At 37.5% G+C, this 25,409-nt stretch overlaps 1 protein-coding gene across 2 annotated transcripts in view; it reads left to right on the top strand.

The window, feature by feature from the left end:
* ZNF385D (zinc finger protein 385D) overlaps nucleotides 1–25,409 on the top strand; it is a 327,336-nt gene that overhangs the window by 279,291 nt on the left and 22,636 nt on the right. For both annotated transcript variants that reach the window (XM_032631619.1, XM_032631620.1), the window contains exon 5: nucleotides 20,347–20,580. In XM_032631619.1, the coding sequence (XP_032487510.1) occupies nucleotides 20,347–20,580 (234 nt within the window). The remainder of the gene's footprint in view (nucleotides 1–20,346; nucleotides 20,581–25,409) is intronic.

Raw genomic sequence — 25,409 nt, forward strand, 5'->3', positions numbered from 1 at the left:
TGCAGGGTTGGTTTGTTCCCATTTCTTTGAGGCCAGCTCTCGGAACTGTGGCAGCTTATGTCATGGTTACAGCCTGGTCATCACGTAGTTAACTTCTTCCACCTGGTGGAGGCTTTAGTATCTATAACACAGCTCACACAATAGGGCTCAGAATATTATCTATAGCCCTTGAGGAGGGACTAGAGGTCCTTAACTATGCTTAAAGACTAAACTATTATCATTTAGACTTGTTGGACTGTTTTCCTTTGTTTCTGCATTTTCTCACTTCTCTGATTAAACATTCTTTGGCTAAAGTTTTTCCACAGACAAAAGGCAGGTGGAGGACATAGGGTCCTGCTCCATTTCACTAGGGGATGTTGTAAGTGGTCACCCTGAGACCTGGAGCAGAATCCTGAGTCCTCAGACTTACAGAGTGGAGTCCTGTCTTTCATGGGAGCTGGGTGCTAAAGTCCTCACCTGAGGTGAAAATCCGGTATTATCAGAGTTACCCTGGAACATACCTTAAAAAGGAGGCAGTTTGGTATAGATATTCCATCTTTCTTGTATGTCCAACCTGTTCCATTTTCATGAAACAATACAATAGATTGTGGAACGCTGGGTGACTGCTAGATGAGACAGTTGGTTTGTGCTTATGGGCTGTATTGTTGGAACATAAAATATACTTGCATGGTGGAATGCTCTTTGGACAGAGATTGAGAACTCATTGGGAGGAAAACACATCCTAACCATCAGCTGTGTGCTTTTTCCACACCATTGTCCACTCATTGATTTTGTGATGGCCCACACCACTTCGATAATTTTTAAACTTACATTTCATTTCTAAAGCATTGTGTCACTCCACCCTCCCCCTCCTTCCCTGTACAGCAGGGAGGTCAAGCAGATAGTTAAGTGCAATACTAGATCCATTCATCCAGCCAGCCAAATAAGACATACTTAATTTAAGCACTTGCCATGTGCCCTTGGAAGACACAGCCTGGGGGAAAGATGACTAATTTATTTATTTTTTTAAATTTTTATTGGGAGTTTAGTTGATTTGCAATATTGTGTTAAATCTCCCAGTTTATCCCTTCCCCATTTTTCTGCCCTGGTAACCAAAGTTTAAAAAATAATTACAGGGGCTTCCCTGGTGGTGCAGTGGTTGAGAGTCCGCCTGCCGATGCAGGAAACACGGATTTGTGCCCCGGTCCGGGAGGATCCCACATGCCGCGGAGCGGCTGGGCTCATGGGCCATGGCCGCTGAGCCTGCGCGTCCGGAGCCTGTGCTCCGCAACGGGAGAGGCCACGACAGTGAGAGGCCCGCATATTGCAAAAAATTATAATAATAATTATAGTAACATGAGTACCAAAATAGGAATATGGACAAGGTGTTGAAAGTATATGGAGAAGGAATCAACGATTTCTACGGTGACATTTGTACTGAGCCTTGGCCAAAGGGTGCACAAAAAGCTAGGAAAAATCATAGCACTCGGGGCATTAGGATAGCTCGACAGGGTAGTCTGTGGGTGAGGATCTAGAGTTGTAGCTCAAAGGCTTTCAAGGGTCAGCTGCTTTTTTTTTACAGAATTTAGACTTTGCTCTACAAGGCTTTTAGCAGGGGCATGATTAACGTAATCTCAGGAGGATCTTTTTGGCTTGAGATACATGATAGCTACCATCCCATTTGCATGTTTTAATTTATAAGGCTCAGCCGCCCCAAACAGCAACCTGAAGACAGAAGCAACATGGGGCCCTGCCCCTCTTGATACTTCTGAAATCTACTACTACATCCACACAAGAGCTGGTATAACCTGCCGTCCCCTCTCATCCTCCCAGCTGGCAGGAGTTAGCATTTGGTCATGCTTCTTCATAGTAAACCAGAAACGAAGCCAGAATTTTCACAGCTTATTACTTTTTTAAATTTTTTAAAGTTTTTATTTTTAAAATTTTTATTGGAGTATAGTTGATTTAAGATGGCGTGTTAGTTTCTGCTGTACAGCAGAGTGAATCAGTTATACATATATCCCCTCTTTTTTAGAGTCTTTTCCCATACAGATCGTTAGAGAGTATTGAGAAGAGTTCCCTGTGCTATATGCTAGATCCTTATTAGTTATTTTTTTAAAAATAACTACTTTACTAAGATATAATTCACATACCATACAATTTGTATATTCAAAGTTTTGTGCAACCATTACAGCTATCAAATTTCAGAATATTTCCATCACCACCAAAAGAAACCCTGGAGCTCCTAATTCCACTTTTCCCCTGTTCCCTGGCCATCTCTAATCTACTTTCTGCCTCTGTGGATTTGACCATTCTGGTAAATGGAATCATACAATATGTGGTCTTTTGTGGCTAACTTCTTAGAATAATACTTTCAGGATTCACCCATATGGTAACATGTATCATTACTTCATTTCTTTACATGGCTGAATAACATTCCATTGTATGGACATACTACATTTGTGTATCCACTCATTAGTTGATGCATATTTGGGTTGTTTCCATATTTTGCTCATTATGAAGTGCTGCTATGAGCACTCATTTACAAGTTTGGGCATAAAACTATATTTTACTTATCTTGGGTCTATACTTAGAAGTGGGATTGCTGGAACTTACCTGGTGGTCCAGTGGTTAAGACTCTGTGCTTCCACTGCAGGGGGTGTGGGTTCAATCCCGGTTTGGGGAACTAAGATCCCACATGCCGCATGGCATGGTCAAAACAAAGCAAAACAAAAAAGAAGTGGAATTGCTGAGTCATATGTCAACTCTATGTTTAAATTTTTGAGAAACTACTGATCTTTTCCACAGCCCCTGCATGATTTTATATTCCTACCAGCAATGTATGAGGATTCCAATCTCTCCACAGCCTTGTTAACACTTGTTATTTTCTGTTTTTTAAATTTAACTTTTCATCATTATTATAGCCATTCTGGAGGGTGTGAAATGATTTCTCATTGTGGCTTTGATCTGCATTTCTCTAATGACAAATGATGTGGACTATCTTTTCAAGTCTTTATTGGCCATTTGCATCTTATTTGGAGACATTTCTATTCAAATCACTTTTCCCCCTTTTAGTTGGGCTGTTTTTCTCTTTATTGTTGAGTTGTAGGAGTTCTTTATACGTTCTGAACAATAGACTCTTATCAGATAATTGATTTGCCAATATTTTCTCCCATTCTGTGTATAAAAGTTTTTTATTTTGATGAAGTCCAACTTATCTATTTTTTTATCCTTGTGCTTTTAATATCATTTTAAGAAGTCATTACTTAATCCAAGGTCACAAATCTTTACAAGTATGTTTCCTTATAGGAGCTCCTACATTTAAGTTGTTAATCCATTTTGAGAGGCATTTGGTATGAGGTAGGGGTCCAACTTTGTTCTTTTGCATGTGGATATCTATTTGTCTCAGGGCCATTTGTTGAAGATACTATTACTTCCTCTTTGAATGGTCTTACCATCCTTGTCAAAATTACTTGTCCACAGACATATGGGTTTATTTCTCAGTTTTATTTCATTGATCTATATATCTGTCCATCCTTATGCCACACTGTTTTTTTGTGTGTGTGTGATACACGGGCCTCTCCCGTTGTGGAGCACAGGCTCCGGACGCGCAGGCTCAGCGGCCATGGCTCACAGGCCTAACCGCTCAGCGGCATGTGGGATCTTCCCGGACCGGAGCACGAACCCATGTCCCCTGCATTGGCAGGCGGACTCTCAACCACTGTGCCACCAGGGAAGCCCCATACCACACTGTTTTGATTACTGTAGCTTTTTAGTAAGTTTTCAAATCAGAAGATAATGAGTACTCCTGCATATTCTTCTTTTTCAGTATTGAAAAGCATTGGGATCCTTCATTTCTATATGAATTTTCATTCAACTTGTCAATTTCTGCCAAAAAAAAAGCCAAGGGAAATTTAATAGATTTTGCATTTAAGCTGTAGATCACTCTGGGAGTATTACCATCTTAGCAATATTAATTCTTCCAATCCATGAATAAAAAAAGTGTCTTTCCATGTTAAGTTTTTAAAATTCCCTTCAGTAATGTTTTATAGTTGTCAGTGTACAAGTCTTGCACTTCATTGGCTACATTTATTCCTAAGTATTTTATTCTTTACATGTCGTGGTAAATAATTTTTTTTAAATTTTGTTTTCAGACTGTTCATTGCTAGTATATAAAAGCACAACTGATTTTTGTACATTGATCTTGTATTCTGCAACTTTGCTGAACTAGTTTATTAGACCTATTTTTTTTTTTTTTTTTTGGTGGATTCCTTGGTATTTTCTATATATAAGATAATGCCTCCTGAAAAGATAGTTTTATTTCTTCCTTTACAATCTGGATATCTTTTATTTCTTGTTCTTGCTTAATAGTCCTGGCTAGAACTTTCAGTACAGCCTTAAATAGCAATAGCAAGAGAGACATTCTTGTCTTGCCCCTGAGGTAAGGGAGAAAGCTTTTAGCTGGACACTGGCTTTGACTTGGGGCGAAATAAGGCGTAATTGTGGTAGTTTGAGGAGAAGAGTGTTGGTATCTAACCCCTGTTTTAAAATGATACTGTCTTTTTTATGTTTTAAATGATTATAATTTCTAAAAGAAAGGCTAGAAACCTTAGTAACTATGTTAAGCTGGTATTAAAATCTAACATGGTTCATTACATTTAAATAATATAGTAATATTACCACACAAAATTGTTAATATATGCCTCTATTCTAAATACTATAAAATTAGTTCTAAATTAAATATATAGTGTGTCCTAGTCATACACAATAATATTTTTGTAGAAATAAAAATTACTTCTATATGATTCTGCAATGTCCTACTGATATTATGTAATTTTTTTTACACTTAGCTCTTGATGTTAAAGATTTTTCCTTTAACTAGGTGGCGGCAATAAACCCTAAAAAAATCTTGGTGCTGATAATGGCTTTCCTAATTAATAGCTATATGGTTCTAACAAGTGACGTTATATCAGTAAGCCAGTTTTCTCTTTTATAAAATAAGAATTCCAATGTCTATCTCACAGTATTTTCCTGAGTATAAAAAAAGAAGGGTCTACAAAATATGTTTGAAAACTCATAAAGACAAAACAAATGTAGGACATTAGTATTATTTTGTATCTTCTAAGATTTCTTTATAACACATTTGTTTAATTTTGTAATTATTTAGGTTTACATTTGAGAAAGTGTACTGTTATACCAGATAGCTGATTCCTGTAACAGTAATGACATTTAGAGTAAGGACCTATAAAACGAGGCAGCTAGATTGTTGGATTAACTAGAGAGAGCCACTCTGTATCATGCAAAATTTAAAATAGCAAAAAATAATGAGACATAAAAGTAGTTGAAGAAGCAGTCTTTATCTCATTTTGAGTGATGCATTATCTGTCATTTTGGGTGTATTGTATAACATATATCTTGAAAAATCATCTGTAGACTTCTTTGGCATTTACCATTCATTTGTGTGTTTCAGTGATATTCACATCAGAATTCATAAATCATCATATCTGGTGGCACCTTTTCTGTTAGCATCTCAGAAATCTTAACAGGATTTATCCATCAAGAGAAATGAAACACCTGTGATGATGGGAACTTCAAAGATCGAAAGAGAAGAATTTCATCCAAATTCTATGGGTTGGTTCATCATATCGATCCATCTGGACTGACTGATAAAAATATCCTTTAAGAGGAGAAACTCACAAAAGTTCCTTCCTTCTAAAATCTGTAATTTAGAAGGGCAAATAAGACACGGCTCTCTTGCTTTTCTCTCTTGCTTCTTTTCTTTCTAGTTCTCTCTTATCTTGCCAACAACAGAGTTAATAAGCAAATACAAATAATTTCTATCTCATTCAGATCTATTCAACTTAAGTTAATTAAACTTCCAGTCTGAGGAAACATTTATCAACCCAGATTGACAAGTCAAGCAGTGAAGAGACTTCTACTGGCTTTGGAATTGTGTTTTGAAGGTTAGGTCACAGTGGAGATCTTCTGACATGTTAAGTAAAAAGCAAATGATTACTGATATTATGGCACAACAATGCTAAAAGCCCATAAATCGTGTGTTGAGTAAAAATGAAGTGAAACTACAATACATTATTTTTTTCAACATCTAAGCACATTCTTCAAGAATTCCCCCAACTCTTAGGATTATCTGTCCCCTCAAAAATACCTAGGTGAATTTATATGGGGCTTCAATTTTGGTAAAGAGCATTGTATTTTTACAAAGCTAGGCCTAAGCAATGATGTTCTTTGGATGAGCTTCTGAGAAAAGATGAACCAGATCATACAACTCAACTCTGTGTGTCGACATGCCCAATCCTTGGTCACTTCCCACATCCCCCAGCTGACCTGGAAACATTTTAAAGTTTAAAGTTTTGCTTTCTCTAGAAATGCCTTCAATGAGTGGTGGCTTACAGGAGCAAATTAAAATCTGAAAGGGAGACATACATACATACATACATGTGTTATTTTAATTATTTACATTGTTATTTTTGATAGGGTTGGGGGTAGGCAGGTTGAACAAAAGAGGAAAAAATAAAGGAGCTTGAGCCTAGCCTTGTTCTACCTGCCTGTTCATCCCAGTGTGATCCAGGGGCATGAGACCCAAAGACCAGACCCACACACCCATCTCTTCCTCTGCCTCTCCTGCCCTTGCAGGTGGTAGCCATGAGTACTCTTTCCTCAGTAAAACCATGACAGGGCTGTCCAAGAGGTAAAGCCATTATGCTAAAAATAACCCGACAAGGTCACCACATCATCTGCCTGCCATGGTCTTAAGTCGTGTCCTCAAACACCCCAGAGCTGCTTCTTCTCACCCAGCTTGCCTTCTGGCTCCGACTTCTCTCTCCAGCCCTGTGAATTGCCTGTTGGGACCTGGCTGTGATCTTGATTGCTTCCCAGTGCCAGGCGTCAATGTGGTACCTACATTGCATACTCTCTGCCCACCCAGACTTTTGACTCCACACATCCAGCCCTGGACTGCTCGCATTCTTGGCCTGGCTTCCCTCCCAAGCAAGAGGAGGCTGCCAGGAAGGACGTGAATGGAGCCAGTCACATGTTGCAGTAGGCTTTACCGCTTCTAACGGAACTTCTTCAAAAGAACCGAGTGTTGATGTAAAACAGGTTTACAGAAAACAGGATACATAAGATGAAAATCTTCTCTCCCAAGAAAATTAGCTTTAAAAAAGTGATCTATAAAACAAGGTGGTTTACCCAGAGTACTGGCTTTTAATTTTAATTTTCACAGTTGGGTTTGAGTTCAAAGTGATCAGCTCGGTGCTTTGTGACCACCTAGAGGGGTGGGATAGGGAGGGTGGGAGGGAGGGAGATGCAAGAGGGAAGAGATGTGGGGACACATGTATATGTTTAACTGATTGACTTTGTTGTAAAGCGGAAACTAACACACCATTGTAAAGCAATTATACTCCAATAAAGATGTAAAAAAAAAAAAGAAATAGAAATAGTGATCTAATAGTGATCACTAGAAATAGTGATCATTAAAAACAGATAAATTAGGAGTTTGGGATTAAAATATACACACTACTATATATAAAATAAATAATCAACAAGAACCTATTGTATAGCACAGGGAACTCTACTCAATATTCTGTAATAACCTATATGGGAGAATAATCTGAAAAAAGAATGAATATATGTATTTGTGCAACTGAATCACTTGCTGTACACCTGAAACTAACACAACATTGTAAATCAACTATACTCTGATATAAAATAAAAATTAAATTAAAAAACAGTTATAGAAATATATATTCTAAATAAAATAATGACTCTTTCCTGAGGCTTAAGAATTATATTTTTAAAGTATCTTATCTAAGTTAATGATGAAATCTCAGAACTTCTATTCATATCAAATTGTCTCTAATATACTGTTCTGATTTGACTCATGAAATGAGTTCCCAAAGGGCAAGATGGAATAGATATGCCATCATCCTTTGAGAAGTCAGGTTGCTTGAGACTAGATTTCTATCCCTTCATAGCTGTAAAAATATTTAACATTCTGCAGGATCAGAATTACCATACAGACTAACCGTCAGAGATAATAAAAAATTATTGTTAAATTAATGTTTTCTACAGTGTATTCTTTATTAACACAGCTCCACTTTAAAAGTATATTTATCTTAAAGTGTTGAATTAAATTTTAGTTGATAGAGCTAACCAAGAATAAGTCTTCTTTTTTCTTAAATATATTCTCAAAATAAATAATTCGATTTGAAGCTGTTTGAAATAACACCAAAATAACTAGTCTCTTCAATAAGGCCTAAGGAAAATCCAAATGTTTTTTCTGCATCATTTAGACAAAAGAGAGATTGACATATGTTTTTTAGTGTTTTGCTGAAATGGTGATACAATTACAATCAACGTATTCTCAAAAACAAAAAGAAGATTTCATAATATGATGAGTTTTTGTGCAAGAGGCAGTCTGCTGTAGCTTGGAATTTCTGGAACTGTGTGATAGTTTATGAGATTATAATAGGAGAGACAATTCTATATCTGGAATTTCATGAAAATCTGGTTTATATGGTTTCTGTAGCTAAAAAAAGGAATATTGGAAATAAGTCTATTGGCTTTTCTGTGAAGAGAGGCATTTGCTCCAGAATTTTATGATTTCCAAGCAGTTCTATTAATTTTTCAGCAGCCAACTTTTAAGGAGATAATGAGTAAGTAGAATTGTGATTTCTCCTGTTTATTTTGATGTGCACAGTTTTCTTAATTTTTCTGTGTCCTCCAACTCTTAAAAATCTTCTTGGCTGAGGTATATTAACATTACATGGAAACAGCTTCTTCAAGGAGAGAAATTTTATCAAAAAGTCATTGTATTATGTGATGACCTTCCATCTTCTTGCCCTTCCTGACGAGGGCAAAATAATAATAAATTGCTGTTTTGGGTGAAATAATTTGGGTAGTTTGAGTCTTGAGACAACACAGTTTATAGTTTAAATGGAATGCCTAGCAGTTGTTGAAAACTTGTTATTAAAAATATATGTATATCCCTCACTCTGTGTTCAATTTCAATTAGTAAAAGCTTTCAAAATTCATGATTTATCATGTCCTAATTCTAAATAGATATTATAGATTTAAGCACACAAGGCAAACCCTCAGTTTTAACCTAAAGCACACAGCCAGAAGGAAGATTATTGCTTTACAAATATAACAGATAAACTACCAAAGGCAATTGTTGTAAAACTCTGCCTTGACTTTTTGCCAGATTGGAAATTTTGCAATACGCGTGTCTCCTCGTTAATGAAATGGGAAGTGTCACTGTGGCATGCAGCAATTTTTTTTCCTTGTGAAAGAGGGGAACTACCATTCGTAGATTTGGAAAGATTTTCTTTTTCCTTCTGCCTTACTAAGGAAAAAAAAAAACAAAACTCTATTAGAAACCCAAAAAGGCAGCTTCCTATGCCTTTTAGTGGCATCTGAGTCACTTAAAATAGCCTTGGAATAAATGGATTTTCTTTTAATCTTCCTCTTTCTTTCCCTTTTGTAATGTTTATCAGAACGTTCACAGATTCTGACAAAACTCACCCCTTCTTCTTGGTGCTTATCAGTTGTATGTACAGTGGTCGAACCCACTCAATCAACTCTCCCAAGGTCTCGCCGTCCTGCCTTCCAAGTAATCTGGGTTTTTTGTTTGTTATTTGCTTTTTTTTTTAATTTACTTTTTAGTTTATATTGGAGTATAGTTGATATACAATGTTGTGTTAGTTTCAGGTGTACAGCAGAGTGATTCAGTTATACATATACATGTATCGATTCTTTTTCAGATTATTTTCCATTATAGGTTATTGCAAAATAATTGCATAGAGTTCCCTGTGCTATACAGTAGGTCCTGGATGATTATCTGTTTTATATATAGTAGTATGTATATGTTAATCCAAAATTCCTAATTTATCCTTCCTCCCCCCATGTTTCCCCTTTGGTAACCATAAGTTTGTTTTCTAAGACTGTGAGTCTGTTTCTGTTCATTTGTATCATTTTTATTTATCACTTACCACATATAAGTGAAATCATATGACACTTGTTCAAGTAACTTAGTTTTGAATTAATTTACTTTGGATTAATTTATGCTCGAAAAGGATGAAGTATACATTATGTGAGTGGTGTAGGAAACAAATTTCCTTGGAAACACACAGATTCTAAGTCAGGAAGAGAAGACCGTATCTTACAAAAGAGCCCCTGGTTTAAAGCCTAAATGGCAGGTTAATTAAGCCCCATAGTTATTCTTCTCTGTTTCAAGGATCTGAATTGTCTCCATCCTCCCTCATTTATAATCACATCTATCTCCAAAACTGCATCTTTCAGCAGAGATAGTCATTGCTTGTTCAGGTATCTAAAATATTTTCTAAGAGTTGCTCTCTAATTTATTCTGAATTCCTTCTTAGGGTGGTTAACTTGTCCTGACTTGCAAGGGACTTTCCCTGAAAGTACTAAAGGTCCCATGTCTTGGAAACTCCCTTAGTCACAGGCAAAATAGGACCTTGGCCACCCAATCTCAATTTCCCTTTTGTTACATTCATGACTTTCTATTTAATTGTCATTCTAGCTCTAAAGCTGAGACCAACTAGGCTAAACCAGAAAGTAGTTGACAGGTCTGTCAGTGGTGGTTCCTGAAGTGTCAACCTCAGCCCAGCAGCAGCAAAAACACGGGGGTATTTGTTAGAATAAAGATATTCAGGCCGCAGCCCAGACCTAGGAACCATAAACTCTAAGGGTGGTATTCAACAATCTGTGTTTGATTAAACCTCCAGGTGGTTCAATGTATAGTAAAGTTTGGGAACCACTAGTTTACAGGAACGGGATGATTTTTGATTCACAAAAGTTTCCAACATCTTGGCTGCATCGTTGTTGGATGCTGTGACAGCCAAAAGAGCACGGAGAAAACAGAGTGAAAGAAAATTACAAGGTGAAAATGACTGAGGATGAAAACTTAGGTTAGCAGGTCAGAGATTTGCTATTTATATCGCTGTGCCGATGTTCAGTCTAGTGCCTTATGGGGGTACGACATCAACTTTTGAAAGAATGGCAAATACCTAACAGAACAAATTTGTTGACAGCAGCCTCTGTATTTATCAATTACCAAATATCTAGCAGGCTTTGTTATAGTTGCATATGGAGTATATTAAATATAAGCTGTAGGAGTAGGGAATACAATCCCCATTGACTTTGAGAAACTAAGGCTGCAGTGTGATAAGATATTGACTGAGATGTCATGTTGAGGTGACACTGGGATATTAAGTCATAATCCTTTACACACAGCTGACAAGACATGTCAGGCTCCTGCCCTAGAATGAGTCTCTCCTTGTGAACTTGAAAGAAAGAAATGAGGGCAAACTATTTGGTAAAGAAAAAAATAAGACTAACTCTAACTAGCTTTCTCTCCTTGGAATAGAGACCTTGCCTTCTGAGGCACAGCCTCAGGCCAGACATAAGCCCAGCGTCTCAGAACCACTGTGGAAATGAGCAGGGTTTGGGGCACAGACACAGTGTCGCTAGAGCACCTTTCAAAATGGCAGCCCACAGCCCACAGAGAAGATTGTGGTCCACAAGCGTTCATACACACACACACACACACACGCACACACATACAGCTGCTAACACTTAAAATTTGGAAATTTTACACGAAACTTTCTGGCTTTCACCAAAATAATAATCAAAGCATCTGGTAAAACGGGGCATGAATTTCTAAGATGGCTGACTAGAAGTGTACAATGAACTCCCCCATTTTTGTGGAGTTATGTGCTCTCCAGTTTACCACAGTGAGTAATTCTATCAGTGTCCATTGCCCAGCTTCACTCCTTTACATTGTCTGCCTTTTCCTGTTGGGTGTGTGTGTAGGGCGGAGGCGGGGTGGGGGCTGACTACCGCCTAGATTTATGCTGCTTTTACTTGGTGAAATCCCAGTTTAAACTACTATTATGTAACAGCCTAAATGGGAAAAGAATTTGGAAAAGAATAGATACATGTATATGTATACCTGATTCGCTTTGCTGTCCACCTGAAACTAACACAACATTGTTAATCAACTATATTCCAATATAAACTTAGAAGTTTAACATAAATAAATAAATACATAAAAAAACAAACTAGAGACCTCCATTCTGAGGTCAAGGACATTTAAGGTTAGAAGATACAAAGTAGTTCTCAGCTTCCGTTGGCCAACTGTTGGATCCCGCCTAACTCCCCAGGACCTGGGTAATTTCTGCTGAGCCCTTGGTGCTTCCAGAGCCTCTGATCTCCCTCCTGCTTGCCCTGGTCCTCTTGCCTTCTTTCCTTCACATTATCCCCACTCTCTGCTTCCTGTCCCAAGTCAAGCATCCTTTGGTCAGGTTCTGACCACCACCACCTTCTGAGGGCTTCTGCATCATTCGCTAACCTGACAACCTGATTCTCTAAGCTATTTACCCCCCCCCCCCCAATTTTAGGAATTGATAGGAATATCCTAAATTCCTGATAAATGTTCCTATAAAAGAAAGTAATCTCATGTTACCCTCTCAAATCACATGATCCTCTTAAAAAAATGGCCGATCCCCATGAAACTAATGAGTCCTGGCTTCAAGAGGAAAATCCAGAAAGTTGAATCAGCTCTTTCTTTCAACAGGCTCTGGAAATAGTTTTCAGCAGAATAATTTATGTTCTAAGCTGCACCTGGTGTACACGGCCCAAAGTGAGTTCAACAGATCAATCACCAGGATCCCTGAGTCTGAATCTACTCTTGATGTAATTGCCTCAAACAGATGGTAGATTGGGCAGCTTCGGGACACATATCAGAAGTTGCAGTTAGATATTTTTGTTATGTAGGTTTTTGAAATCGCTTGCCTTCCTATAATTTCTGATGCACAAAAGACATGGGAACTCTAGTTCAAAGGATGTAAAGGTAGAAAGAATTACTCACCTGATCCCTTAGGACATTAAGAGTTTTAATCAGTGGATCACTTTTTGCATGGCACTTCCAAATAACAGAACTTTGGAGGTGTGATAAAGTTAGAGTTTGAAGTACAGGTATTTTTCTGGTATTTTCTGGTGATGCCTCTTCCTGCTCTACTTCCTCAAAGAGAACAAATCCATTGTTCCCTCCCCTCTTGTGGTATTGGAGCCTTGTCACTCTAGTACACAAATGACATTGTGTTTACTTTTTTTTTTAATTTTATTGAAGTAGAGTTGATTTACAATGTTGTGTTAGTTTCAGGTGTACAGCAAAGTGATTAGTTACACAAATATATATATTCATTCTTTTTCAGATTCTTTTCTCCTTATGCTATACAATAGGTCCTTGTTGGTTAACTATCTTATATATAGTAGTGTCTGTACGTTCATCCCAAGCTCCTGATTTATCTCTCCCCCGCCCCACGTTTCCCCTTTGGTAACCATAAGTTTGTTTTTGATATCTGTAAGTCTGTTTCTGTTTTGTAAATAAGTTCATTTTTGTCATATTTTTAAAAATTGGATTCCACATATGAGTGATATCATATATTTGTCTTTGTCTGACTTACTTCACTTAGTATGATAATCTCTAGTTGCATCCATGTTGCTGTAAATGGCATTATTTCATTCTTTTTTATGGCTGAGTCCATCATGTTTACTTTTTAACCTCCAGTGATTAACACAGGGTCTGACACATGAGCGTTCAGTCAGGTCCACCCCAAAAGTTTCAGGGCCAAGACAAGAGTTCAAATGGAGACCATACACTGTATAGCTAAATGTTTACAAGCTGTACCTCAAGCTTGCCTGGCAGCCCCCCAACCTTTATCCAGGGATTGCCTTTGTGACCTGAAGGTCAAAGAATCTCCCTGCCTGAGTCAGCCCTGAGCCCTACCAAATGGTAACACAGCTCTGCAGGAACGGGGCAGAAGCTGTGCCCCAAGCCAGCCCTCTGATCCCCAATCAGGTAGCCCACTGGGGAAGCATCCTTCCTCCCCAACCTCATTTTGTGGACTCCGGATTCCCAAGCAATTTTAAGCATTTCCTGTATCACCATAGCAGAAAGAGGGAGGGAATGTTTTGGGGGGACTTCGCCTAGGCATACCTTTCGGTGATTTGAGGTGATTGGTGATTTGAAAACAAACCTTTTTCTCTGGTTTCCAGATAGAGGCTGTGATCTCCTTTTACCTCTCAACATACATAGCCACACATGCACACACATAGACACACATGTACACACATAACCACACATGCACACACATAGATGCACAAATCATAAACATCTATGCACCCAACCACACACAAACCTGTGAACTTTCAGACTCGATACTCTGGCCTTTGGGGCACCCAGTCCAGCTCTCACTTCCCTTTCTAATTAAAATTTCCACTTGCTCAGCTGGTTATCAAACTGTCTAAAAAGTGTTTTTATAAGATCAAAAAAATGCAAAAATAGACTTTTGTTTCAGTGGCTTATGATACATGGAGGCCAGTGCAGGGGCCATTCCTGCCTGTGTCTAAGAGGCTGGTACTATGCCCAGTCAGTGTTGATCAAATTGCATGAAATCCAGAGGAAGGAAACCACCAGTAATAATTTCTAAAAACTTGCAATTTTTTTTTTTTTTTGTAACGAAGCACCTTTTTATACTTCAGAATGTCAGCATATTTAAGAGGAAGCAGCTGTTCTCACTTGCTAGCAAGCCTGGTTGAGACTCTATTTCACACAGAGAAGAAGGAAATAAATTGTGTATCATTCTGAGTCTTCAGTCTAGCAGAAAATATGATGATCATCTTTGGGACATACTATTAATTTCTGTTACCTGGGAGGAAACTTAAATAACTCACATCTGGTTCTGTCAGTTGCGTTATGAGGTCTGTAACTAGGAGAATAAATTTCTTACCTGGACCATGTAACTTGGCCGTTTCATTTTATTATCTAGAATTCAAGTGGTTGATTATTTTCTGGAATCTTTTCTTATGCTTTTTGAATTTTTAAAAAAAGTATTTACAGTGTTTTTATATAAGAATGAGGGCCAAAATGAGCCACTCTGAATACTGACAAGTTTCCTTTCATTCTCCACTAAAGCCCCATTCCACAAAGTATTAACAATCTGTTTTGATGTCAAAGCCAAATAGTGACAGTTACAATAATGAATGTTTGCTAGAGGGCACTGGCGAAAAAACAGCACAGAAATGCAAACCCCAGCCATCTCAAACTGTTCCTTCCCACTGGAATGTACCCATTCTTTTCGACTCCCAGTCACATAGATTGTTCCCATTGGGTCATTGGTTGAATAGTGCAAAGAAATCTGAATCTGGGAAACATTAAGAAAAGTGGATTGTTATTCTAGTTTCGCATCTTTTGGAAAAGACAAAAGAAAACTGTGCAATAAGGAAGTCTTGTGCGTTACTCTTATCATTTTGCAGAAGAGGTTGTTTGAGAACTGTAGGTTTTTTTTTTTTTCTCCTCTCCTCCTAAATGGACTCCAGCAACTTAATACATTAGCATAAATGGATGATTAGACATACATGAATGACTCTAGCTCGGGCCAAGTTCAGTTTTTTTTAAGTCAAATTTTTAAGATTCTATCTTCCAGCACTCATAATAAATCGTGACTAATTGGAATTAACTGAAAGGGATACAGTCAGTTCTTTTACGAACAAAATCAAAATTTTAGCAATGAAAAATAAATGAAGAGCTTGTGCTTCCGAGCCAGACTGTCTGAATTCAAATCGTTGGACTTCAGCCGGCAGCCCTGGCATTGCACAAGTTCCCAAATCTCTCCATACCTCAATTTCTTCTCTAAGATGAGGATAAAAATGGTATGCCCATCTTTGTTTTTTTTTTAATTGACGTATAGCTGATTTACAGTGTTGTGTTAGTTTCAGGTGTTCAACAAAGTGATTCAGTCATATATATATACATATATATGTACATATGTTTCTATATTCTAAATTACTTTGTATAGTATATATATATATATTATTTTAAAGATTTTTTTCCATTATATGTTATTACAAGATATGGAGTGTAGTTCTCTGTGCTATACAGTAGGTCCTTGTTTATCTTTTTTATATATAGTAGTGTGTATCTATTAATCCCAAACTCCTAATTTATCCTCTTAGTTTTTTAGGAGGCTTGAATGAGTCTATACCTATAAATGCTTTAAAATTGTTTTTACCATCATAAGCTATAATTGTGTTTTGTTCATTCATTCCTTCATTTATTCATTCATTGCTTCCTTTCAATAAATATTTATTGACTGCCTTTTTATGCCAAGCATAAGTGCAAGGATATAGCAATGGACAAAACTGATGAAGGATTGTTAAGTTTATTATTATTATTATTCCGAGTCATTATGGGATGTCTCATGAACCACTCATCACATAATGGACATCGATTATCCGTCCAATCTCCTAGCACAAAATAAGGGCTCAATAAATGTTGATGGAGGGAAGTTCAAATACATGAGTCATTGCAACATAGAATAACAATCTGGAATTGCAATAAGGATTTGGAATTGGGAGATGCAATGTCAAGTCCCAGTTTTACTGAAATTTCCTAATCTAAAAACCTAGAAAGCTATACCATGAAACCACTAAGATCCCTTTTGACTATGATTCTAGAAAGTAACTGAAATGATGCACTATTTTTTGACTGGTCATAATTCTATTTTTCTTAAAATAAATAAACTTCAAATTTTAGTCTAGCTTTAAATCTACAGAAAAGGTACAAAACACAACAGACGGTTCCTGTATATGCTCTCAGTTTCCCTTATTATTAACATCTCACATTACTATGGTGTATTTGTCAAAGCTAATGAACAAATATTGATATATTATTACCTGGAGTCCATACATCATTCTGATTTCATAAGTTTATACCTAAAGGTTTTTTTGTTTTCTTTTTCTTTTTTTAAATTATGTAAGTTTCAGGTAGACAGCATTACAATTCAACATCTGTATACACTACAGAGTGATCACCAGCATAAGTCTAGTTACCACCCATCACCATATAGTTGACCCCCTTTTACCCATTTTGCCCACCTCCACCCCCCTTCCCCTCTGGTAACAACTAATCTAATCTCTGTATCTATGAGTTTGGTTTTGTTTTCTTTTGTTTGTTCCTCTGTTCTGGTGTTTTAGATTCCACCTAGGGGTGAAATCATATGGTATTTGTCTTTCTTCATCTGACTGTTACAATTGTGTGTAAGTACCACATCTTTTTCTGAATTTAATTTCTTATTCTATGTTGCAGTTTAGTTGATTTACAATGTTGTGTTAGTTTCCTTATGTTCTTTTTTTTTTTTTTGCCCCAGGATCCTAACCAGGACACCACATTATATTTAGTAATCCTGTCTCCTTAGACTTGTCTGGACTGTGACAGTTTTTCAGACTTTTCTTGTTTTCATGACCTTAATATTTTTGAGGACTCTTGGTCAGGAATTTTGTAGAATGTCCTTAAATTTAGGTTTGTTTATGCTTTTCTCATGGTTAGACAGGGGTTATGAGTTTTAGGAGGAAGATCACAGAGGTAATTCTCATCACATCTTAGCAAGAGTATATGCTATTAACATGATCAATGATATAAAATTTTATTTTAATGACTGGATAGGTGTTATATATAATTGGTAATTTAATGTACCATACTAAGGAAAATATCTTTGCTATATGTAATTTCTACACAAAGTACAGTCATCCTTATTCGCGCGAGATTGGTTCCAGAACCCCTGTGGTTACCAAAATCTATGGATGCTCAGGTCCCTTATATAAAATGATGTAGTATTTGCATATAACCTACACACATCCTCCCGTTTACTTTAAATCATCTCTGAATTACTTACAATACTTAGTACAATGTAAACGTTATGTAACTAGTTGCAAACACAATGTAAATGCTATGTAAATAGTTGCCTACCCACAATAAATTCAGGTTTTGTTTTTTGGAAGTTTCTGGGATTTTTTAAAAAATATATTCGATCCTTGGTTGGTTGAATCCGCAGATGCAGAACCCCCAGATACCAAGGGCCAACTAAATGAAATAGTTGATTCTTTTGTGGCATAATCTTAAAATATATTTACTTTACTTAAAAAAAAAAGCCCTCTTTACTACTGGCAAATGAAGAGTAAGTGAAAAATTCATGTCTTGTTATAAATCAATAGTACTCTTATCTTTGTGGACTCAAGAGCTACATATTAAATTTAATGTCAAACATATAACTGTTTGTATTTCTTTCAAACTAACCGCAAGCTTGAGAAAATTCACAGATCTTTGTTCAGCTATGTGGTCTGAAAGATGCAACAAAGTAAGAAGTGCCGGAAGTTAAGCATTTTGATACAAATTCCCCTAAGCCCGTCTCGTGCAAGGGACTTGCCTTAAGAAATATCGATGTTAATACTTCACTAAGCCCCAGACATAGACAGCCTGGTGTCTCTAATCTTTGGTGTCCTTGGTATAAATGTACGTTATCCTCTGGGATTAGGAATGATGCTGATGTAGCTGTCACAGAGATTGGAAGATCCATGGTTATGTTTATTCTATACTTTTGTTTTGAATTTCACTGTAAATAGAGAAGTTGGCTTAAGATTACTATAATCTATGCAATGTAAAATTTTCAGATCAAGACATAAAATAAACATTGTCAATCCAGAGGAAAATTGTTAGAAGTAGGGTACTACTAGGGATATCCTTATTTAGATTTAAATGAAATAAATACCTACAGTATGACACTCTGGCTCCAGCAAGTGGCCACAATAAGTTTAATTATACCTATCTTTGTGGTTGTCACTTCCCATAGAACTGATCATAAAAACAATTGAGTGGTTTTAGCCCACTACTCTTTGTGACCTTACCATGGAGGTTCATTATTATGGCCAAGAGCATCATTCACAATACATTTTCCCCCAAATCCCTAATTTCTTAATTCCATGAAACACTGTGTCCTGACTCACCATATACTACTTGTGTAACCTTTGGAAATTTCCTTAACGTCTGAAATTTCTTCATTTTCAAAAGTATGTGTGATGGTTAAATGAAATTACATATATAAAACACTTAGCAAATGAACTGGCCACTTGCTATGTGTTCACAGACGCTCATGCACCTGCTTTCAAAGAATACTTTCCAGTTTTCTGGGAGCAATGATGCCTACTGGACCATCTCAAGTTGGTTGTTGTGTTTTATGCCATATCTAGATTCTCAGAAATATTTTCTAGCAATTACCTGATATTTTAATGTTGGTATCTTAGTAGGCAAGTAAACACTAATCAGGAAGTGGGCCTCTCAGTGTTCAAGGGAGTAAATGTATTCTGGTGGCAAAATTCAGTGTTAGGATCATTTTATTTATTTTTCTCTAGCCATGAGAGAGACTAGTCATCTTTTTTTTTTTTTCTAACATGGTTGGAGGATATTCTCCATGACACTGCAGGGGACTTACTTAATGGTCTTACAGCTAAATAAGTGATTAAAAGTATAGGAAGTGTCAGGCAAAGGGGAGAGCCAGATGGATTATTTTATACAATAGCCCTCAACATGAATCTGAAAAAGAATATATATATATATGTATATATACACATATATATAAAAGTATATATTATATGTATACATATACACACATATATATATAAGTGAATCACTTTGCTATACACCTGAAGCATTCTAAATCAACTATATTTCAATAACATTTTTTAAATGAAAATTAATTCATTAATTAAAAAAAAAGAGCCCATTTCTCTTCTGATTGACTAGTGTGTCTGATGCCATATTTGGGAAAGAAGCCATAAGCAGCCTCACCCATATTCCCACCTCTCTCTCTGGATCAAAGGGAAAATCCAAGTTACAAGGCATCTTGATAACATAAACTAAAAAGAAGTAAGCGTTTATGAGGACAGCACTTCATTGCAGGTAGACCACTGTCCTTTACAGCCACTGCCCACTCCATTTATCATGGACTTTACAGTGTGGCCCTGGATAGTGACCACAGCAGCATATGGAATGAGAAACGATTCCAAGAGCAGCTGTGGCTGGAGAGACAGCCTGGGAATAGTTTGAATAAGAGGTTAAGAACTAGCCAGCCGGGAGGCAGCAAAAAGTAACATAAAAATAGAAAGCATGGGGCATAGGGTTCATTTGCAATTCATTGTTGGGTATGGCAGACACTGCTGACATTGTGTTAACTAGCCTGTTTGGGTTGGGAGCTGTGTACACCCGAGTGAAGTTACGACAAGGCAGTCTTACTTTGGAGGTTGACCTCAAAACTATAAGTGGTCATCTATGTACATTTCCTCAGGAGATGATCGACACATAGTTGACAAGCAGCACTTGCTAGCTGTTCTTACCATTATTAGCAGAATGTAATATTAGTGATACACTTTCAAATAGGGAAAGGTAATACCACTGTTTTTGCCTTTTCTTCTGTGCTACTTTGACTGCAGACAGTACCACAGGGACACCAGCAATATCAACGACGACAACTGTGGAAATTCGCAAAAGCAGCGTTATGACAACTGAGATCACTTCTAAAGTGGAGAAAAGCCCCACGACAGCCACCGGCAATAGCTCCTGTCCTTCCACGGAGACTGAGGAAGAAAAGGCAAAACGGCTGCTTTACTGTTCTCTATGCAAGGTTGCTGTCAACTCCACCTCACAGCTGGAGGCGCACAACAGTGGTGAGATGCAGCGATTTATTTTCTGTCTCAACAGCTCTGCAATTATCTTCCTCTGAATAGATTAGATCTTTTGCAGCAGGGGACAGAGGGGGAGGCAGAAAACTGGCAACTGTCACATGGAATTCATTAACCATTAAGAAGTAAAAATGACAAGCAAAGTGTCACTTACAGGGGGGCAAGGAAGGGTTTCCAGGGCTCCCTTGCCATGCTGTATATGTGTTTGTGTGTATGTGTTTTATAAACATTAAGAGAAACAGTAAAATATAATTCTGAAGTGTCAACTTTGCATTTATATGATTTCTAGATTGCTATGTTACTTCCACACGTTTGCTTGTAACTGAAATTTTCTGAAGTTGCACCAATATTATAGTTGCAAAAGTTGGTTGCATAACTCCATTCACTTTTGGTTAAAAACCTCCCTATTATGGTTTTTATGGCAAATAATGTTGTTTGGGCTAAATCTATATGAGCTGGAAAATTAAACTTAAGAAAATACTTCTTAGAGGCAGCCATGATGTCTACATATAATATTTTATTTATTTTTTTCTGACAACGTAAAGATACTCTTCCTTTGTTTTGACTGAGGCTCAGAGAAGACACATGACCAGTTAGGTGACAGAGCCATTATTCAAACCCAGGTCTCTCTAACTAACACTAAACTTTCCTATAGCATAACAGAAAATACTGGTAAGCCGGGATGGAATTCTCTCCTGATATATTTTGATTCCATCTCCCTGCTCTTTCTATACATATATGTTTATATCTATATCTGTATTTAAAGATGTTTTATATATATATATATAAACCTATCTAACTAGATACATATATAGAGTATATCTATATCGATTTAAATAGATAAAGATTTTATTGTTTTATTTGTTTATTTATTTACTTATGTCCTGCCTGAGGTTTTAGCCAGCCCTTTGTCCCAAGATCAGTTTTTCTCTAAAAGACCGGGTTCATTGCGAGGACTCTGTCAGCAATTACAATCGAAAAAGAATCATTTGTGAATCACACCCTGAGTTAATAGTGCAGCTGTGTGTTGATGGCGTCATCGACCAATCATTGTGCTGCACGCGTAATATTCAAGTACTGACTTCAAGGCTCTAAGGGGGTAATTGCAGAAGGAGGACAATTCCTTCCGCACACATTCTCGTCCTGCAGGCAGCATGAGTTATAGTCAGGGAGAGTTCACGAGTTCAGGGGCTGGGAGACACAGAATAGCATCTGGCCCCCCAAGTCAGAATCTGTACCATTCAGATTTGCCCTCTGTTTCCTCCTGCGAATACGTTCCTCCTGAATGTGAGATCACTGGGAATCCATTTACTTTTCCAGAATTCTTGATCATCCCCCCATAGTGACAGAGAAACACATTCACTTTGAGGGAGGATCTATTTTGACAGGTAAACCATAGCCTTTGAGGTTGGAGTTGATTTACGAAGAACTTGGATGTCCTTTCTGAATTCTGATCAGAAACATCTGATTAGGAGGCAAAGAAGGGATGACTTATTTGTTTACGTCACATCAGGTCAATATTTTCCATATTACAGTTCTATGGTCATCTCTGGTTTGTGTGTAAGAATTGCCATTGGAGCTTTATGTATATATATATATATATTTTATATGAATGTCAAATATATCCATATGTTTATATATAAATACATTTATATTTATTTAAATACATACATACACACACACACACACACACACACACACACACACACACATATATATATATATATATATATATATATATATATATATATATATATCTCCTACATCCTGGGATTCTGATTTATTATATATCCAGGGCCTGGGAAGCTATAGTGTTTGGGAAAAGAAAAAAAAAACAAAACCAAAACCCGGCAAGTGTTTTGCAGGCAGAGCTGAGAACTTGTGTAACCATCTCACTTGGGAGTTTAAGACATGCTTTCGGTTGTCACCCTTACTTGAATCCCTTTCTAAGGGTGTCCCCTCCAAGCCTTCAGCCCAGTCGGGGGACTTTGGCCACTCCCCTTCCCTCCAAGGTGCTGCTTGGGGTTCTCGGTTCATGTATTTCCCTTCCTGCGTCAGAGATCTTCCCCTCGGGGTGTGATGTTGGTAAACCTGTGGGGTGATTGTAGAGGGCAAGGCTCCACATATGTCCCTCTCCTGTCAGGAGTAGGAATGGTCCTTGTAAGTCTCATCATAGGATTATTGTGGTGGGTTCTAGTTTGGGTTCCATGAGAAGCAGACTCTGAGACAAGGATGTCAGGGCAAATAGTTTTTAGGGAGATAAAGGGACAAGGTTAGTGGAGTTGGGAAAGTAGATAGGGCAGGGAAGCTGGCCAGCACAGCCAGCTACCAACGTGGGCAAACTGGACCTTGCCCACCAAAGCCGGCCCCCCGCCCAGCTCCTACGCTTTTACTCTTAAAACCTTCAAGTGATCACCTAGAATGACAGAACTGAATTAACTCAAATTCTGTGTCTTTATCTTTACAATCTCAGCACTATCATTGTTCATTTATAATCCGCTGTTTTCATGAAACATAGGTATTAACACAAGGGCATGAATTGCAGCCTTTGTGAGCTCAAAGGATTTCGAACCTCTATGAAATGATTAGTGAAACTAAAGCTTGTAACCGAATTTGTGTGTTTCTGGGGATGACCATATAATGGAGAGTTCTACAAACTAATTTCCATGGAGCAGATGATGTGCTAATTTAGTATATACTAAATCTCACCAGTAACCACCTCCATTGTTCAGAATATAGGCCAATGAAATATTATTTAGGGAAGAGTCCTTATCACTGACATTATTTAGAGTTACCAGATCATGGTGCTGGTGGAAAGCGGACCCCCTTTGGTTTTTTTGTTTGTTTGTTTTTGTTTTTTTGCGGTACGCGGGCCTCTCACTGTTGTGGCCTCTCCCGTTGCGCAGCACAGGCTCCGGATGCGCAGGCTCAGCGGCCATGGCTCACGGGCCCAGCCGCTCCATGGCATGTGGGATCTTCCCAGACCGGGGCACGAACCCGTGTCCCCTGCATCGGCAGGTGGACTCCCAACCACAGCGCCACCGGGGAAGCCCCAGCGGGCCCCCATTGTATAGTCTATTTAATCATTGTTCTCTAATTCTCTTTAAGGACCCCATTCTTAGCTACGCACAGGGCAGACCACAATCACCACCCCACCCACTGCATCCTCCACTCACCCCCACCCTGTCAATATAACTTTAAAAGACTTCTCCAATTACTTCTTAGAGCCAGATATTAGGACAATACTGTTAAGATTGGGCTGTGTTTTTCAGGAAACCAAGTTTGAATATCAATTTTGCTCAGAAGCAACCAGGATGCAGCATGGGGAGATGTGTCCTTTGCATTTAAATTGTAATTCTAAGTGTTTCTCTTCTTTATCCTTTTAGAAATACATCATAGACATGGAATCAGGGCTATAGCACTGAGCGGAGAATTATGCACTTATGGTCTGTTCATGGGAAGCCTGCCACCTTCAAAACATGTTTTTCTCCTAATCTTGGAAAATGCATTTTTAAAAAAAATTTATTGAAGTATAATTGATTTACAATGTTGTGTTAGTTTCAGGTGTGCAGCAAAAGTGAATCAGTTATACATATACATATATCCATTCTTCTTCAGATTATTTTCCCATATTGGTTATTATGGAATATTGAGTAGAGTTCCCTGTGCGATACAGTAGGTCCTTATTGGTTATCTATTTTATATATAGTGATGTGTATATGTCAATCCCAGTCTCCTAATTTCCCTTCCCATGCCGTTTCCCCTTTGGTAACCATAAGTTTGTTTTCAAAATCTATGAGTCTTTCTGTTTTGTAAATAACTACATTTGTATCATTTTTAAAAAATTAGATTCCACATGTGAGTGATATCATATGATATTTGTCTTTCTCTGTCTGACTTACTTTGTGTGATTCACAAAACGGTCTAAGAGTCCTTGAAATACCCTGAGAGGACATACTCTTTTCGAGAGATCTGGAAGGCTCCTTTTATTTGTGTGTTATAGACACGTATTATAAAAGATATGTTTTGCCTTTTTCTTTAAAGAAATTCCCCCCAAACATCCTACTAGGTATTGCTTTGCTTAGCTGTTTTTGATGATTTTCTCTATATAATTGAAAAAAACTTTGGAATGTTTTATAATTAGTCCTCATTACTAATTTGGGCAGATTTTTCTGGTAATGACTTAAAGTGGTAACATTTGATCATTTTCACTAATCTCATTCCAGCTCTTCTATCCCTACACAGAGCTTATTTTTAAGTTCACTAAGTTTTAATATATAGAAATGACACGTTATCAAAGGATGGAATTTCTAAATTTTTGCCTAAACACAAAATCAGTGTTAAGAAGGAGAAGAGAAGATTGACTAAAATTTCTTGATCATGTGGGTGTGCCAGAAATAATGCTTAAGATTAAAAAATGCATCTAATACGATACTTCAGTAGAGGAGATATTTTTTTTTCTATAGCTACAGACATTGAGGCACAAGTAAGTTGAAACTACTCAGCTGATGGAGGCAAATTCTGACTTATACCATTTCAGAGCTTGAGCTTATAAATCTCTTTCCAGAGAGTTTGCTGTGTTTGTTGATCTTTATAAATATCTAATACTTCGCTAATTTTCACTGATTGTCTACCATGTGTTGCTCACTGAGAATCTAAATTTGAGCAAAGCCCAGGAGTTGCCTTTTAGGAAGCCCTGGTCTAGTTTGTGCCTCTGTGTTCAGGAAGAGAATGTGTAAAGACTTGTTTCATCCAGAGATCTGTCCTTTCGTGTTTCAAGTAAAAAACTCATTTAAGCCAGTCAGCCATGGTGG

Source organism: Phocoena sinus, chromosome 4, assembly GCF_008692025.1.
Source record: "Phocoena sinus isolate mPhoSin1 chromosome 4, mPhoSin1.pri, whole genome shotgun sequence".
Lineage (NCBI taxonomy): Eukaryota > Metazoa > Chordata > Mammalia > Artiodactyla > Phocoenidae > Phocoena > Phocoena sinus.